This window comes from Balaenoptera acutorostrata, chromosome 5 (assembly GCF_949987535.1).
Source record: "Balaenoptera acutorostrata chromosome 5, mBalAcu1.1, whole genome shotgun sequence".
Classification (NCBI taxonomy): Eukaryota; Metazoa; Chordata; class Mammalia; order Artiodactyla; family Balaenopteridae; genus Balaenoptera; species Balaenoptera acutorostrata.
Window position 1 is genome coordinate 98,566,285 of NC_080068.1, and position 18,967 is coordinate 98,585,251.

Here is an 18,967-nt window from a genome sequence, read left to right on the forward strand (position 1 = left end):
TACAGCAGAAACTAACACACCATTGTAAAGCAATTATACTTCAATAAAGATGTTAAAAAATAAAAAGCGCTTGTGCATTGGGGCTTGCTCTTTTTGAACCCTGTGACTGCCACCATGTGAAGAAGCCAAGGCTAGCCTCCTGATGATGAGGGACACCTGGATTGATTGTTCTGTTGTCCCAGCTGACGGCTCACCCTCAGAAACAGAGCTGCCTTGTTGACAGGCAGCTATTCACAAACACCTGAGTGAGCCCAGGCCAGGCCAGAAGAACTGTCTGGCTGAGCCTAACACAAATTGCTATTCCATAGAATCATGAACTAAATAAATAGTTGATGTTATAAGCTTTTAAGTTCTGAGGTGGTTTGTTATGTCCTCAAAGCTATCTGATATATCACTCCTTTGAAGTTAGGCATAGCCATATGATTTCCTTCACCCAGTGAAATATTTCACTTCTGGCAGGTCTTTAAGAGCTGGACTGTGCTTTGGCATCTTCTTTCTCTTGTCATGCTGACTGCAGAACTTTCAGATGGTGGGGCCCCATAAACGTGGGTCCCTGAGTGGACATAGAACAGTTCTTCCTCTCCTCCCCACTACTGAGTTTTGGAGAACATATAGTTTAAGTAAGAAATAAATCTTTGTATTAAACCTCTGAGATTTGGGGTTTCTGTTACTGGAGCATAACCGAGCCCATTCTGACTAACATAGAATTTGGTACCCAGAAGGAAGTACAGTTATGATAGAAAATCTAAAATATTTAGCTATGACTTAGAAGCTCAGTGGGTGGTGGCGAGGAAAGTGATGTTAGAGGCTGGAAAGTGGGCAATCCACGCTAGCTGTGGTAAAATATTTGCTAAAGCTATTCACGCATGCCTCTCATTCTTCCCCTTTCTAAACAGAAATGTTTACCACGGTTGTTCTGTTCCTGTCCCACCAGTGTTTGTTTGTTGAGTGCACGTGTCTGTGTGTGTGTGTGTGTGTGTGTGTGTATGTAACCAGGGAGGATAGATATTTTGTCTTTTCAGATCTTTATAACAACAGAAGTTTTTCTCCTGTTCTAATACAGGGACTATCAAGCATCACCCAGAGATGCTGGACTTTGAGATTAATGACATTACTAAATAGAACTTTTGGATTGTTTCACTTGTGATAGGAATGAATGTATATTGTAGTGTAAGGAGAGTGATATGTATATTGGTGACTAGAAGGATGGATTGTAGTAATCACTGGTGCTGTTCACCAGTAAATTTTTCTTCTGGGCAAATGGTAGGATTACACTTTTCTGCTCCCTTGAAGATAGTATGCCCATATGATTTGCTTTTGTCAATGAAATGTGAGTGAAATTGACTTGTATCACTTTCAGAAAGAACCTGTTTGCCATTCATCTTCCTTTTGCCTATCATGTAAGTGAGGAAGTTCCAGAGATTGGTTGGAGCCTCCCTAAGCCATTTGGTTGCTTGGTGAGAATCTCATGGAGTGATGCTCTCCCCAGCCTCTCCCTTCCTTCTACCAGAGATGAACATACAGATGAGCAGGAAATAACTTTTTTTGTTGTTTTTAAGCCACTAAAACTCTTGGATGCTTTGTTACTGCACCATAACCTAGCCCATCCTAACCAATGTAGAGTACTGAGATAGAAAAGCTACAGAGGCTGATCATCTTAGCAATTACAACACCAGCAGAATCCACAACTGAAACCATCCACTGATAACTCCAAAAGCACCTTCACTAGTGATTTCACTTGCTTCTCCAACTGTGTCCATTCTAAAAAAGATGATTATGAGATTTCAAACCTCATTTTTTTTTTAATTTTTGAAAATTTAAAACTACGTATTCAGTATTGAGGAGGTAACGATGAGCAAGGACTACTTTTTCCTAGGAAGTAAAAAAAAAAAGGGGGGGGGGTGGAGGTGGATAAGGAAGGATAAGCCACAAAACAGGGAGGATGGAACTGAATTCAGAATTCACATTAGTTTCCAAGAAGAATTAAAACATATTTCCCACAGACTTGTGCATAAATTCCCAGTAATCCACAGTACTTCTCGGCAAACTGTGTGTCATAGCTTCGGTTCGGCCCCCTGCACGTATACAGAAATGCATGCACAATCACTGTGGTGCAAAAGTTAAAAATGTCATTGGAGTTTATATCTAATCAAAAGCTTTCTCTCTCTCTGAAGAAATATTTTCTCTAGCTCAGCGCAGAATTCATTCCACAACATTTAAGTGCTAAATCCCGTGCCGCGCACTGTACTAGGGTTAGGCAAGTGAAAGATGACACGGTACACAAGACTCAATGGGTCGCTGTCCGCCAAGAGTTTACTTTTTGCGGAGCATAAAAGTGTCCCCTTTTGGAGTTTTCACCCAGCCACATCCAAGCCCCCCGTAAACGATTTCCGGTGAAAAGCCCCGCAAAATTTCCCTAATCTTTACAAATATTCTCGCTTTCCGAGATGTCATCGCCCTGGAAACTGAAGTTACTGTGGGTTCTCTCTCTGCACATTTGGCAGTTATTTCGGATGCAGCCGAATGACCGGCTTGTTCCTTCCCAGCAGCGACGAGATCACAGTGACCCCCGAAAGTTTCCAGCACTTAAAGCACAAAGCGCACCCCGAACCTTCAAGATACCGACAACTCTAGCGGCATCCACCGCCTTTCTATCGTGGATCCTAAGGAAGTTAAGGTGGCTGGGTCAGACCCCGCAACGCGCGCAGCGCACTGTCCTGAGCGCTAAACCCACAAGCGGCACAGAGCTGAGAAGCCGAAGGCCAGGCTGCAAGCCCAAGTGTGCGAAGGGTACGGAAACGTGCCCATCCCTGGTGGACTACAAGAACCGGCATGCACCGCGCCGCGGCGGCAAGCTCCGCTTCGGGACCCCAGCGCAAGGAGACCTGGGAAGTGAAGTCTCCGGGAGTCCGGACTCGCGTCGCGAAGACAGAAAGGAAGCGTTGCTAGTCCGCTCCATTAGCACGCCGGTTCCTGGCGGGGCTCCGAGCCTCTGGCTCCTGCTCAGGGTTTTCGCGGGCGGCGGGAGCGGTATGGCTCGCTTGAGTAAACTCCGGGGGGAGGGGAAAGAGGGGAGTAGATGGGGAGGCGGGGTCAGCGGAAGCGGCAGGTTGCTTCCTTCTCCTCACGCTCCCTCCCCGCCTCTCCCAGAGGGAGCGGTGGGAGGGGGAGGGAAGGGCAGAGGGAAGGTAGTGTGACACGTGTCAATCAACCCCCCTCCGGGGGGCGCGCGCTCCGGGGCTCGCGCCGAGGGCTCGCGCCCCTGCCTCGTGCCTGCGCCGCTCGTATGTAAATGAGGGCGCGTGACGCGGGACGCAGATGGACAAGGGAAGAGAGAGAATGGCCGCTGCCGCCGCCGCTGCTGCCGCCGCCGCCGCCGCCGCCGCTGCTCAGTGCCGGAGCCCTCGGTGCGCGGCGGAGAGGAGAGGATTCCGGCGGGAACTCGACTCTTGGCGCCACCGCCTCATGCACTGTGTAGGTAAGAGAGACACGGGCCGGGGCCCCGGCTCCGCGCGGCGACGGCTGCCGCAGCCCGAGGAGTTTGTGGCAGAGGGGTTTAGTTGAATCTCCGGTTCGGGTCAGTTCATTGGGGGAGCGAGATGGGAGCGGCGGCGGCGCGGCGGATCCGGCGATCGCCTTTTGTCTGGGGGCTCCTCGCCCGGCGCGGTCCGCGCTCCTTTCCCCTCCTCAGCTCTTTGGCTCCCCGGGAACTGTTAGTTCGGACCCGCTCGCCGAGCCCCCGAGGAAACGGCTCGCTTGCGCTCTCCCCGAAACTCCTCGGCGCCCCTGGCCGCTCGCCGTCCACCCTGTCAAGAGGGAGGAAGCGGGCCGGTGGGTCGGCGCCCGGCCGGAGAGGAGCCGGCGGGCAGAGCCGGCGGGAGGAAGGCGGGCTGGTCCGCGCCCCCGCCGGGCGCACACACACCCCCTTCTGCCGCCGGGGTCCGGGCGGGCCGACGCGACCGGGTTCCCGGGGACGGGGATCTGAACGACCCCCGGGAGCTCGCGGGGCGGGGGCCGCGGGTGAGCCGGCTGGGGGCGAGGGGCGGCGGGGGCGTCGCCCGAGGGGCGGGGGCGCCCAACTCTGCCCTCTCGCGCTCGGCGGCGGCGGCGCCGTGTGTACTCCTTTAAGAAGGAGCCGCTCGAGCGCTGACGGTTGGGATTTGAAGTTCTTCCTCCCTCTTTGGAAGTCTGGACGGAGGGGGGGGGGTGTTGCCATGGCGACGGAAACCCCCCGTTCTCCTCGCGGACGCCCCGAAGACTCGGGTCCTCTTTTACTGTCATGTGATGGACCTTTCCTTGCACGGACACGCACATCGCCCTCCCCAACTCCCATCCCCGTTCTGCAATTCCGTCTTCCCTTTTGATTGGGTCGGAATCTTTCTGCTTCAAACTTCTGAGCTCCGGGCTGTCATTCTGCGGGTTGCTCGGGGGTGGCGGGAGGTGGTGGGACCTCCCCACCTTGCCGCCGTTGCTATTTTGTCTGAGTAAGACGTGTGCGTGGAGCTGTTATCCAGCAGGTTGGATAACACCGAGTGGGCACCGAGGGGATAACGCGGTTTATGGGATGGGGTGTGTTGTGTTTGTTTTGGAAGGGGTTGATGGGTGGGAGAGTAGGAGAAGAGGTAGAGGGAAGGTTGCATTGTCTAAGGAGTGGATAGTGGCAGCAGCTTGCTCAACTGACAGTTAAATCTTGGCATTTGGAGTTGAGGAGTAACCTTAGTGCCCTAAGAAAACAACTCTCTTACCCTGTTTCCATCTGTTCTTGCGCCACCTCGTGCCCCTTTCCCCCAAGCCCCCTCAGATTTGTTTGGTTAGCGCCTGAAGATCTTTCTTGTTTTTCACTAGTGAAAAGGAGATCGTGGTAGGATAAACTAGTACAACTTCAAATCAGAAATGTGCACTGCAGAATACGGTGGATATAGGAAAACGTACGAGAAGGAAGGTTGCTCTGAGTAGGGGCATTTAAGTTATGTTCAAGCAATTCACTGTTTTACCCTTTAAAATATGTTTTGTTCTTCTCTAAGGAAACGTTCTAGGAAATAGCTTTAGTCAGGTATTCATAAGTGATTTTATTTCTTTTTAAAAAGTGTAAAAAAACCCTCACGGTATTCTTATATAAAAATTTTAAGCCAAGGGTTGCTGGTGCTTCCCGAATACAAAATGGACCCTGTTTTTATAATTGCTTATGTAAAGATCTCTTCCACTGACAACCTGTTTGAAAATTGTTGAGTTCGTTCAGTTAGAATCAGGCAGGATGATAGCATTGTAACACTGGCTCGAGATACTATTGTGTTAAGTTTTGCCGAGGCACAGTTATTTGACGGTGTCTTTGGACAATTTTTATATTTTAGAATACTTTGGTTTTTCTTTTTTCTCATCTTGCTTGTTTAGATGCATTAAGTATGGCTTTGTCTCACAAAAATATATGTGCTTTTGAAAAATAGTCGAATTTTAATTAAACACAAAATTAATTGGATTTGATGGAAAAAAGGGAAATAGGATGTCTTTCTGTCTTACCTACTTGGATACTCAAGTAGGATTGGAAGACATTGAAAATTGTGTTAATACTGTGTGTCTAATATGCAGTCTCTATATTACATTTTTAATGTAGTATACACTTGTATGGTATTTGAAAGAAAAATTTTTCCTGAGCTCTAACTATATTTGAGAATTGTTTCCCATAGTCCCAGTCCTAGTCAGGAGACCTAGGAAGATCCATCTCATAGTTTGTTTTTATCATGGTTGTTTTTTAAATAAACAATAAAACTCTCTTAAACAGGATATACACTGGTTGACTGGGTTTTTTTCAGTAGTCTATATGTGAAGCACCTACTCACAGTATGAATTGGGATTAAATGTATTTTGTGTAACTATTTTAAGTTACCTTTTGCTATTACTTTGTAAATATATTTGAAAAAAGCTATATTCTTTTTACTTTGCATGTGTGTATGTGTGTGAATATATATATGTACTTCTGTATTGAATATTCATTGCTCTTATTGGATGAAATTATTTTTATAAAATATTCTTTCTGCCTTTGGGGAAGAAAATGATCCACAAGTATTATTTTTAAATGAAATATGGAAATTGTAAGCAGTGTCTCAGGGCCTTACAGCAAATTAGTATTGAGCCAGTAGTGAAGTTTTAAAATCTCAGTTCTTAGCCTAAATCTTTAAAGTAATCTCATTCATTTTTTAAATAACATATATAAATATTCTAATTTTATGAGCAAAAAGTTCATTTTCCTTGCCATGACTGCTTGTAGTTAGCTAAGATGTTTAACTCTTGGTATGGAAAATGATATTTACCTTTCTCTATTTGTGGAACTCATCTCTTTAGGTTAGGTTTATGGCTACTCTGTGATTTAATCCTGGTTTTTCTTTTTTATAATTGAAGAATTGTCCTGTAAGCTGTATGTCCCAATTAATAGCTTTATTTACAATGTGGTGCTTTTTACAATTTGATTTTTCTCTGTAGTCATCCTGTACTATGCTATACTTTTGAATATGTTCATCTAACAAATGTTTGAGTGCTTATTGGTTATAATAAATAGTATCCTAGTACTCAGCATGTTGAGTGATAACAGATATAGTCCTGGATCTTATGGAATTATATATGGAATATATAATTAGTATCTGATAAATCACAAAATTTAAAGCAAACTCAAGTCCAGGATAAAAGAAATGCATTAGTATATTTTTAAACATTATCAGGACTTGTGTAGTCTATTAGGATATTTGATCTGGGAAATAAGTTTTCTGTTTTGTTTTAACTTTTAATTTTGATATAATTTCGAACTTACAAGAAAAGTTGGAAAAATAGTACCAGGAACTCCTCTGTACCCTTACCCACATTCACCAATTGTATTACATTTTGCAGTATTTGCTTTATCATTCTTGCCTTATATCTATATCTTTTTTTTTTTTTCTGAACCATTTGAGGGTAATTTGGAGACATGATGCCTCTTTACCCCTAAATTCTTCAGTTATATTTCCTAAAGCCAAGGACATTGGCTTACCTAACCACAGTATAGTTATTAAAACCAGGAAATATAACATTGACATACTATTAATGATACTGTTATTGAATTCATAATCCATATTCAGATTTTATCCATTTTACTTTATAAGCTTTTCCCCCCAGCTAGGATCATACATTGCATTTGGTTGTCATATCTCTTTTTAGTCTGTTTAAATCTGGAACACTTCCTCAGCCTTTCTTGTATTTCTTGACCTTGACATTTTTGAAAAGTACAGGAGAGTTATTTTGTAGAATGTCCCTCAATTTGAATTTGTCTGTTGTTTCCTCATGATTAGATTGGTTATGCATTTTTGGCAGGAATACCTCTGAAGAGATGTTCTGTCCTTCTTAATACATCATATCTTGAGATTCATAATGTTGTTTTGTCCCAGTGTTGGTGATGGTAGCTTTGAAAATTTGGTTAATGTGGTATTTTCCATATTTCTCCCTGAAAGTTACTATTTGTCCTTTTGTAATTAATATGTAATTTGTGGGAAAATACTTTGAGGAACAGGATATTTACATAGTCTCATCAGAACTTTACCCACAAGTTTTAACATCCATTCATGATTTTTCTAGCTTCATCATTCTGTAACTAGTAGCTGATATTCTGTCATAAAGCAGTCTATCCCATCTCCTCCTTTATTTATTTTGTTAGTTATTTTCATCTATATGAACTCATGGGTTCTTATTTTATTCAGTGGTTAAATCCATTACTGTCATTATTTTGATTTCCAAATTGTCCCAGGTCTGGCCAGTGGGAGCCCCATCAAGCTGTTCCAGTGTTTTTGACAAATCACATGTCTCCCCAACCCCTCCCTGCCCAATGATTATTTTTGAGCACTTCCTTCCTGCCCAAACAAGATATTCCAGGTTCATCTTGTACTTCACATGTCCCAGCCCTGACATCAGCCATTTTTCCAAGGAGCCCTCCATTCTTTTTAGTGGAAAATAGATTTAGATAACAAAATCTGAACACGAGGTGTCAGGACTGTTTTTAAGCCCTATTTTTCTGATACAGAAGTTAATGATCAGTGTAACCAGTGTAACTGTTTTGCCTAAGGTTACAACAATAAAACAATGAAGATTTGATAAGAATCATTCTGTAAACTCCAACATACCATTGTTGCCCAGTAGAAATAAAATGGGTGCCAAATATATTATTTAAAATTTTCTAGTAGCCACATTAAAAAAGCATGTTTGATTTAGCCCAATATATTAAAAATATTTTAACATTAATCCATATAAAATTGTTGAGTTAGTTTACATTCTTTTTAAAACATTAAGTCTTTGAAATCAGTTATTATAGCATATCTCAGTTTGGACTAGCTACATTTCAGGTGCTTAGTAGCCTCATGTGGCAAATGGCTACCACATTGGACAGCACAGTTTTATAGTGTAGTGACTCCAGCCAAGGCTTGATTACCTTGGTACCACTTATTTCAAATATGTTGATACTAACCAAACTGATAGCTTTCCCCGAATCTTTTATTCCCCAAATCTTTTATTTGAATAACGTAATATAGTGAATGGGAATATAGGCACTGGAGCTAGACTACCTGTGTTTGAACTCTAGCTCTCTAGCTGTTGCCACCTGCCAGGGTGGACAAGTTACTTAACCTCTCTGCACTTCAGTTTCTTACCTGTAAATTGAAGATAATGAGGTTGTTCGAAAATTAATTGTGTTGATACATGTTAATATGTGTCTGCCATATAGAAAACATTCCATAAACATTTGCTGTTATTATTATTTATACAGGTTATTAAAAGCTTTGAGCTTTATGTTTTTGCCAGTAGATTCTTTCTGGTGGGAATGCTGATGAACAATGAAGAGATCATGAGGCATGTTAGAGAAAAAGATAGTAAGGGCTTGAAAGATCTATATTCTAGGGTATTCTTGAGCCGTAGAGTCATGGAGTTTAAGAATCACAGTATAATCACTTAGCTTGATCTTCGCTTTTTATGTATAAGAAAAGCAAAAGACATTTGATGCCGTGGTACGTTGCAAGGAATGTTTTGGCTTTGTAGTAGCTGAATATGAGAAATTCGTTTAAATTCATTAAAAAAAAATCTGTATCACAGTATATCATCTTGAACCTACTCTTTGTTGGTACCTACACTCTGTACTCTTCCTGTTAACCAACTCACTGTGTTAGAGTTCTACACTCTGCAGGTGTTTGCAGCGTAGACTTTTCCAAACTACCTGCCCCATTGATAATCAGCAGTATCGGGGCAGAGGATATTCTCTTCCTCTATTTTTTAACCTCTGAAGAAGTTACAGGAGCACTTCATAGAGCTATAACACTTAAAGATGGGATAGTCCAGGTAAATAAAGTTCTAGATAATCAACTTGACACTTCTTTCCGGCTGCTTCTTGCCTCCTACTCTTTTATTTTTCCACCAACTTCTACCTCATCTTGTCACTATTGCTATGTAAATTCTGGAAGAGTAGATTTACTTAGAAATCTGGATTTGATGAGAACTGGTATGAATGGGTCAACTACCCAAAAACTTTGCACAACTGTCTTTTCAGGCACTAGCAAATTTTTTATCCATTAAAAAAAGATGTGAATTAAAGCACTATCTAATAATATGTATCAGGCAAATGGAATCTATGATGATCATGAGTAGTTGGGTGGTAAAGACACATATCCAAATTTCTCTGTAAAATAGGCACATTGTGAATTTTGCATGTAAAATTTGAAATTCTGTGTACTCTTGGATTATTGTATACTTGGAAGTTCTGCCACCCTTGGGTTCAAGCAGTATATGAATTTCGTATATTTGCATATGTTAGAAACAGGCTGTATGCTGGTCTGGGCATATCACATGTATTCTCCTCTCTGTGTGGTGCTGTCTCTTCCTGTCCGTGCTACTTCCCTTGGCTGGTTACATGTGTGTATCCCTCCCTGTTTGGCTGGGCACTGTGATAAGTTCCTGTTATGTCACCAGAAGTAGCTATTATGTATCCTCCATGCCCCCATGGTTTATCTTTCAATCCTGGTGTTTAATTCTTCTACCACTGTGCAGTCTTGGGAGGAGCAACAGAGGCATGTCGATTTTTGGATATGCAATTTTTTCTTTTTGGTAAATCCAGTTTTTCAATTATAATATCATACGTTATTGAGGTTTAGAGTTTCTTTTTCTTTTTTGATAATATTCCTTCTTTTTTGGGTGTGTGTGTGTATTTTATTCACCACAGAATATAGATAAGAGGGTGTGAATAGGCCCAGACCAACCTACTGCTACCATTAGGAAACTAATTAAGGTAACAATGCCATATTTGTATTTGAAGAGTGGCACTTTGCTCTTAATAAAGCTAATTAAAAATTTGTTTTGAGGATTTTTATGTTTTCTAGAAAACAACTTACAATGAAGAATCACTTTTCTATATCTCCTTTCCTTTTATATAGTTTTCCCATTAATTGGCAACAACCCTGCTTACTTATATTTGCTTCTTTGTTTTTCTTTTTTCTTTACCTTGATCTATTACCAAGTTATTATTATTTTCTTTACAATATCTCTTGGATTCAGTTTTTCTGATGAAGTGTTAAGCACTTGGGCCGATTTAGGTAAGACTCTAGTTTATATCAGTATCTGCATCATTGATTTTACTGTCCTTCAGTCTAGCTTATAACCTATATTAAATCATTATTTGGAATAGCTGCTTTGATTTTGTACTTTACAAAGCAGTAGTATCTCCCATTTGCCTTTTTTCATCAAACAAAAGCTCCGAACCATATCCAGTGAGTTGACCATAGTCCACCAGGCTTCTTCCCTGTTCGTTTGCCTAGTTTCTTCTTTAGACAGCCCAGCCACTTTCATCTGCCTTTACTTATGTTTTGTACACATGGCTCCAAATTCTTGAGTATCTTATTAATCATAACAGCTACCCTGCCTGCATCCTCAGTCTCCTTTAAAATTCAGTTGTATCCTAGAGTCTTTTCTAAAATATTTCTTGAAAAACTAGTTTGAGACTTTCTCTGTTAATTCAGATTGGCCAGTTCTTTTCTGATGGCTATGTGTAAGGTGTGTATGTAGGGAAAAAACTTTGTCCAGTAGTCTTCATATTTAAATAGTAAACTATTTAGTAAACAGTTTAGGGACAAGGGGCTAAGTCTTCACAAATGGTAAAAAGGATTAAGAATTGAAAGAACATAGTTCCTTTTTAGCCTCTATTGTTATAACCTTAGGCACGAGTCATTTCACTTTTCATAGATGGAAATCTACGGATAATAGATTTAGAGCTGTCCTTAAATGTTCACTATCTTTTGTTTTTATGAAAGGTGCTATAATACTTATATAGTAGTGGTTTCTGGACCAAAAATATAAGTTAAGGAATTACCAGCATAAAGATGATATTTAAATCCTTGAAATGGATGAGACCACCTAAGGGTAAGGAATAGTATAACTAAAGAGGAGTACTCAGTACCGTGTCTTAAGGAATCTTAGCATTCCTTGGATGGAGGAAGAGGAGCCTCAAAGGAAAGCCACTGGACTTTTACACTGAAAAGTAAGGCCATTGGCTATGTCGGAAAACCAGGAGAGATGGTATTACCAAATCTGAGTGAAGAGTGTTAAAATAAGGAGGGATTGTTATATGTTGATGAGATGTCAAGTACTGTTAAACAGGGAAATGTGCATTGTTTTTGGCAGCATGGAAGTTCTTAGTGACCTTGACCGGATAAATTTCAGCAGAGTGGTAGGGATGGAAGCTATATTGTAATAGGTTAGAAAGTATTTAAGATGCGTGGAAGAGGAGAAACCATTTGAGAAGCTACATTTTGAGGAAGAACAGATGTATAGAGCAGTAATTGGAAGTGTGTGGGATCTAGGGATGTTTGTTTTATACATGGATAATAAGATGGAGAATACTTTTTTGAATTGATAATATCCATGATTACTTTATATGTTAATTAAGCTGAGACTTGATAGCAGCAAAATATTGAGAGATAAATTAGATAAATAGGATGGGCTTGGTTTGAATCACTGAATGTGAACTCTAAAATTGTTTCTTTTTCCCTTCAAAACATATTTTCCTAATTAAGTTTATCAAGTAAGATACGGTATGTAGCATTAGTGTGTTACACAGTTTAAAAGATTGATTTTTTCCAGTTAATTTACTGTTTCCAGTCAATCATCAAATATCTTGAGTCCTACTGTGTGCTAGTTGATGGGAGTGTAATTCTATGTTTCTTCCTTAACCAGGTTCTGAACTAGAAACAGACTTAGGAATCAGGGATCAAAATGTTAGCTTTTTAGATGGTAAGGTTGTATTGAAGAACCTGGCTTGTAGCTGAAGCCAGAATTAAGACAATATCATCCTGAATTGAACTTACCAACCTATCAAAGACAGAGCAGCTAGAGCTGCAGGCCTCTTCTACAATACAAGGAAGCTCTACCCCATGTGGTTTGCTCATAGGTAGGTAGGACCATCTAGGCAGAATGAATGGTAGGCTTGAGCGTGCATGAAAACTGACCTTTAAAACATTAATCCATTCCACTAGGAACAACTATCAACATGTTGCCAATACTAGTTATTCCTCTTTCCTTTGGTAGGATGAATAAGGGGTAGAGAAAAGGGCAGAAGCTTCTTCCAGAATACTTCCCCTAAAAACGTGATTAGGATAGGAAGAGGTGGGAACTGTGAGTTGGGTAAAAAAGCTAATTCCTACACTAGGAATTCTTTGCTTTTAAAGAGCTCACAGTTATCAGGGATGTTAAGTATTAGAGATGGCATAATATAATGGAAAGGCTTAGGAGACAGCAGTTAATTTTGATTTGAAGAATCTGAAATGACTAGGCTTCAAAGGATTGACTGAAAGCTGGGGTTGGCAGACTTTTTTTGTAAAGGGCTGGATGTAAATATTTTAGGCTCTGTGGGCCATATGGTCTTTATTGCAAGTACTCAACTCTGCTGTTGTAGCACAAAAGCAATCTATAAATGAATGAACATGGCTGTGTTCCAATAACAAAATTATTTACAAAAATAGGCAGATTTGGTCTACTGGCCATGGTTTGCTGATCCCTAAGTTAAATGATCCAGCAGAAAAGTAGGGTGGAAGGAACAGGTTGAAGGATAGTGTAAGCAAAGGTATAGAAGTCTAAGTAATGTATATTCTGAAAATATTCAGCACTCTAGTGTCACTGGAGTATAGGGTGGGAGTAGGAAGTAGGACTGAAAGTATAAATTATGGCATCTATAAGGAGGAAATTATAAGCCTTTGAAGTTTTTTTTTTTTAATGGGTAATAAGCGTGATCAGATAAGTCGGCTTATTTTCATTTTGAACATCTGCTGTTGGTTCAGGTTCGAGGGTTTTTTTATTTCTAATAGTTTTAAGAAGCTCAAATTTAAGCAGCCCTTTTAAGTCAAAACTGGGAAAATGAGCAATCTCCACTTCAGTAAATTAATTAAGATATTGGATTGCTGAAGTACGCTCAGATGGCGCTCTTTTTTTTTGCTTGGGTTCTGAACAACTTGAAAATTAAAACAAGGAGAAAGATGGAAGCAGAATATTACTTTTATTACTAACAGAGTCCAGGCTAGAGAAATAGATGGTGAAGGAGTCAGGTGTTCTGGCTTAAGCCAATTTATCCACCCAGTGCTAGGCATACTAGGGAAGCAGAGCGGAATATGAGCTCTCTGTGAGTATGTTCTCCCGATAGCTACTCCCAAGGGTCTACCCAACTATTCTTTACAAAATCACCAATCAGATCAGTCACTTCGCTTCCCTAGGAGTGAAGAGAGGCTCAGATTGTGCTTATGACGCATCCTTCCTCATAGAAACAGGGAGCAAGGAAAAGGTGTTAATCCTGTAACAATCAAGGCTAATTTTTGCAGAGTTGTATCTGGGCATAAGTGTACTGGAAACAATACAATTGTCATTATACTGAAAACAAGTCAAACTTACATATTCTAAATATTTTAAAAAATATTTAATTCTAGTGTTTGAAACACTCATATTTTTTAAACTCTCAAAATAAAATTGGTAGTTTTGTTTTTTTGATGAACTAGATTTTTCTACAGGCCTATGTAAGATACTTAAATAAAATGCATATTTGGCTAGAAAAGAAAGGCAAGACTTCCTTCTTTATCAATTTTCAATTGACTTTTTAAATTTAGAAGGAATTAATGTAAAAGAATTGACCACTGTTTCTTTAAGTGGAAAAAGCAGATACTTTGACAAATAGATTATCCTTTTAATTAGCTTGAATTATGGGTGCTTATGCAGTTTATTCACTGGTATCTCTCTTTTTTTTTTTTTTAAATGTCATCAGTTGTTCTTCCTTGTTCCCTTCTTTCCTTTCGGAACGTTTCAGTACTGAAACCGTCAGGTGGGACCAAACAAAGTGTCCACACTGGTTAGGGTATATGGGGGGAGGGGGCATGTCCTCTTGAAGGAGTGGGTATGTCAGAGCCTGGCAGGGTTGAGGGGGGTCCCCATGTGGGTTGATGGAGCTGGAGGTATGAGGAGCAGTCTGAACAGGAGGGGCACACTAGTGTAAGGTGTTGGAGCCCAAGCAGGGTCAGATCGGTATTTGTGAAGGTGAGTAACCTGGTACAGAGTAAGAGGGATAAGAGGGCATCTACTAGGAGGTGATGGCCACCAGGGGTGGCAGCAGAAAGGCATCTGTGTAGGAGGGTAGCCTGGTTTGGGTGTATTGAGCCTCAAGTTGGATATGGTGGGAGTCCATGGTTGGAGGCATCCCAGTGCAAGATCAGAACCTGAGGGTGGGGAGAGGAAGACATCCCAGTGGAGGATCAGCTCAATATGGGATGTTAGTGCCTAGGCAAGATGAGGAGGATATTCTTGTAGGAGGAGTGCCAGGCACGAGGAATAGGGGAGGTTATACCCATGGAGGAAGTATGTGGGTGTTGGGGCAGAGAGGGGTAAAGAGAGCATCCATGTGGGGATGGGGAAGCAGCCACAGTGGGAGGCTGGTAACATACAGGGAGACTAGTCAAATAAATAAGCTTAAGGATAATGGGAGCCAGCCTGTCACTGTCTGAGAAGGGAGTTACCATTATGGAAGTGGAAAAAACTAGAATGCTTTCTGTAGTGTTGGATTGGAAAAGAGATATTGGTATGTGAATTCATGGTTTTTCTTATATATAGATGTAGAATATAGAAATATATACTTATGCCCTAAACTGTTCACTGAGAAGGGACCTAGGAGCAGTGATACCCCAATAGCAGTGAGCATGATGCTTCATCATTAATTTCCTGATTTTAATGGTCATATTTGTAAGAGAATGCCTTTGTAGGAAACCCTTATTAAAGAATTCAAGGGTGATGGGTTATCATGTAGGCCATTTACTCTCAAATAGCTGGAAAAGTAAAAGTTCTTACCATACTTAAAACATTTTCTGTAAATTTAACATTGATACAAAGTAAAAATAAATATTTAAAAGCAGTGTCATTAGTCTAAATATTACATTCTCTTGAATTAATCACTTTCAGCCCTTAAAATCTCATAGTTGGTAATATATAAACTGACTTACAGACTTTTCAACACTAAGAATTGCCTTTTGAAATAATGATAGCTAATATCTATTGAATGCTTACCATCGTGTGTTAGACACTGTGCTAATAAGCTTTTATTTGTATTAATCACATTTAATTTTCACATGTGAAATAGTACAATTTTTATCTTCATTTTACAGATGAAAAAACCAAGGCTTAGAGAAGCTGACTTGCCCAAGACTTTTCATCTAGAAAATATGAAGATAGAATTAACATATAAGTCTATATTACTCTTTTGGTGAAACCTAGTTTAAAAATTAGCAAGTCTGATCCTTCTTTCTTTCTGATCAGATAGTTGCATTTAAAACTTTAGTACCAGATCTGTTCTCTGTTTTATTTCAGAACTTTGAATTCAGGAGTAGGGAGAAGTATTCTGGGTCTAGGCCTCCTTGGCCTTTTGTTCCTGGCCCTGGAATAAGAGAGAACCAGGGGGCTTCTGTATTTGAATGCACATATTAGAGTTAAGTGTTCCCTTGAGATGGGTTAGTCAGGGAATAATATCCCCAAATTTCTTTCTTGGTCTTAACATTGGGAACGGGGGCGGGCGGGGGGGGAGGTAAGAACATAGAGTTAGTGGGGCAAGGGATTTCCCCAGCATAGATTGTCAATGTTAAGTTTTAGTCTTGATGTAAAGATATACAGTTAACCCTCTATCCCAATTCCAAGAATGATGGCCATCCCCTTTCCAACTCTTTTGAACTTTTCCCAAGAATGGCAAGTGATCAAATAGAAATAGCTGATGACAATTTATTGTTTCATTTTAGCTATCCTTTGCCTGTGCTCCCCTTTACCCATTTAGTGTAGTATAGGAAAGTAGTGCCCTGGTAAAATATGTGTTTGGGTTTTGTTTTTTTTTTTTAACACTAATATTATGGCATCAGCTTAATCGTTACCTGTTTTTTCTCCTTTGCCTTATTATTTGACCTTTTAATATTTCTATTCTAGCACAGATATATACAACTCATAAATGAAGTAAAATTTCCCTATGAATACAGATTAGCTTACTTACCTAACTTATCTTACTAAGTTATCTTAGTTAACTAATTTATCTTCATTCTTCTCCTCAGTCTGAACCCATAGCTGCTTTCATCCTCTGTCACAGAGTGAGTTTTTTCTGACTCTCTCATTCTTTAGACCTATTCTGAAATTGCTCTTTTGTTTTTTATCAAGAATAATTGGATTTTCAGTGTGGAAGGAAGCATGGCCATCTGCTATAATCCTTTCATACATCTCTTTTCTCTTCATAATTTTTTCAGTAAATATTTATGGGCCAGGCATTGTGCTAGGTGACTCAGATGCATTAGATTGTCTTTGTGAAGCATGGTCTTGTAGTGAAGACAAGCCTCTCCTACTCTGAAGTATGGTAAATGGTATAATAGAAGCACATACAGTATTAAAGTTGTGGTATAGAGAAGAATGATCAGGTTTCTTTGTATGGGTCTAGGAATGACTGTGGGACATGAGAAGAGAAAAGAGAAATAGAAGCTGAATCATGGAGAAACATCTATGCAGAATATAACAATAATTATTATTATTTTAAATTATTTTATTTTACTGTTCATTAAGCATTAAGTGCTTAATTACACTAGAATTCATTTGATTTTCAAAACAGTCACATAAGTAGAAACTATTTTTATCATCCCCACTTTACAGATGAGGAAGTTAAGTAACTCACAGGTAGTGGAAAACCATTGAAGGATTTTAAAGCATGGGAGTGACATAATTTAATTTGTGGTTTTATAAGATTACTTGGCCAGTAGAGTAATAGGAGAATAGGACAGGCAAATCAATCGGGAATGTCAGGATAGCCCAACCAACAAATTATGAGGCTCTGAAATAAGAGTAGTGGTAGAAATGGAGGAGGAAGAAGAATTCAAGAGATATGTCATTACAATCAACAGATTTTAGTCATAGGTGAGCTGTGGGCATACAGAAAAAGGAGAAAATAGAGAATCATTTCCAGGCTTCTGTTTAAGAGGCCTATTGGATTGTGGGACCATTATCCAGGATAGGACATAGAGCGGTTTTCATATTTGAGATAGTAGCGTCAGTATATAGGCGTATCAATATCTAGGATATTGATTAGGGTGTGCTAGTGTGCTGTAAGCCAGTTGTTGCAAGAATATGTACAGCAAGACCTCTAAGGAAACCAATCATACAGTGGAATATAGTAGAGTATAAATTCTGAGCTTTCTTAACTCAGAAATTTTGCTGCAGGAATGATGTGGCACCTCTGCATTCTTGAATTCTTAACATTTGTAGGTCCAGGGGTGGCTTTGGACCTTGATTATTATCATGTGTGGTGTTTTGTTTCCCTCCCCGCCCCCCCCAGAAATTTTATCCCTTATTATCTGTCAGGAAAATACAGCCTAGATAGACTTAGTAATTTTATGTTGTATTTTTTTGTTTAGTATGTGAATAACTTTATAATTATTATAAGTAATTTGGAAAGACTACCTGAAGTCAGTTTTCACAAATTGTGTCGAAGTCAGTAGAGTGAATGTAACATGGTTCACTGTAGGTTTTAGACTTCCATAGCTTTGACATATAATGATTACTTCTTTAAACAAAACCCTAAACGTTTCCTTGTGTCCCTCATTTTCTCTGTCTCCTCCCATTTATTAGCCTATCTCGATATTTGATTTACTTGATCTCCCTCCACTTGTATGTCTTTCAGGTACCCTAAATATAACATATCTAAAACTGAACTCTTGATCTCCCTCTACCAAATACCAAATCTGTTCCTCTGGTTTTCTTCATCTCATTGTACCTAGTTTCACAAGTCAGAGACCTGGAAGTCATCTTTCACTTACTGTCTATCTCCTCTCCTATACCCAGTTCACCGATTATTATTTATTATGCTTCCAAATATAATTTTTTATTTGAATTTTATTTTATTTATTTATTTTTATACAGCAGGTTCTTATTAGTTATCTATTTTATACATATTAGTGTATATATGTCAATCCCAATCTCCTGATTCATCCCACCACCACCCACCCTCCCGCTTTCCCCTCTTGGTGTCCATACATTTGTTCTCTACATCTGTGTCTCTATTTATGCCTTGCAAACCGGTTCATCGGTACCATTTTTCTAGATTCCATATATATGCGTTAATGTACGATATTTGTTTTTTTCTTTCTGCCTTACTTCACTCTGTATGACAGTCTATAGGTCCATCCATGTCTCTACAAATGACCCAATTTCGTTCCAACAGATGGCCAAGAGGCACATGAAAAGCTGCTCCACCTCACTAATTATTAGAGAACTGCAAATCAAAACTACAATGAGGGGGCTTCCCTGGTGGCGCAGTGGTTAAGAATCTGCCTGCGTAGTGGTTAAGAATGCAAGGGACACGGGTTCGAACCCTGGCCCGGGAAGATCCCACATGCCGCAGAGCAACTAAGCCCGTGCGCCACAA

At 40.1% G+C, this 18,967-nt stretch overlaps 1 protein-coding gene across 5 annotated transcripts in view; it reads left to right on the forward strand.

Moving 5' to 3' along the window:
- Nucleotides 1-3,157: 3,157 nt before the first annotated feature.
- The window catches only part of LCORL (ligand dependent nuclear receptor corepressor like), a 182,555-nt gene continuing 166,745 nt past the window's right edge, over nucleotides 3,158-18,967 (forward strand). For all 5 annotated transcript variants that reach the window (XM_057547448.1, XM_057547445.1, XM_057547446.1 and 2 more), the window contains exon 1: nucleotides 3,158-3,478. In XM_057547448.1, coding sequence (XP_057403431.1) covers nucleotides 3,319-3,478 — 160 coding nt within the window. In that variant the 5' untranslated portion in view covers nucleotides 3,158-3,318. The remainder of the gene's footprint in view (nucleotides 3,479-18,967) is intronic.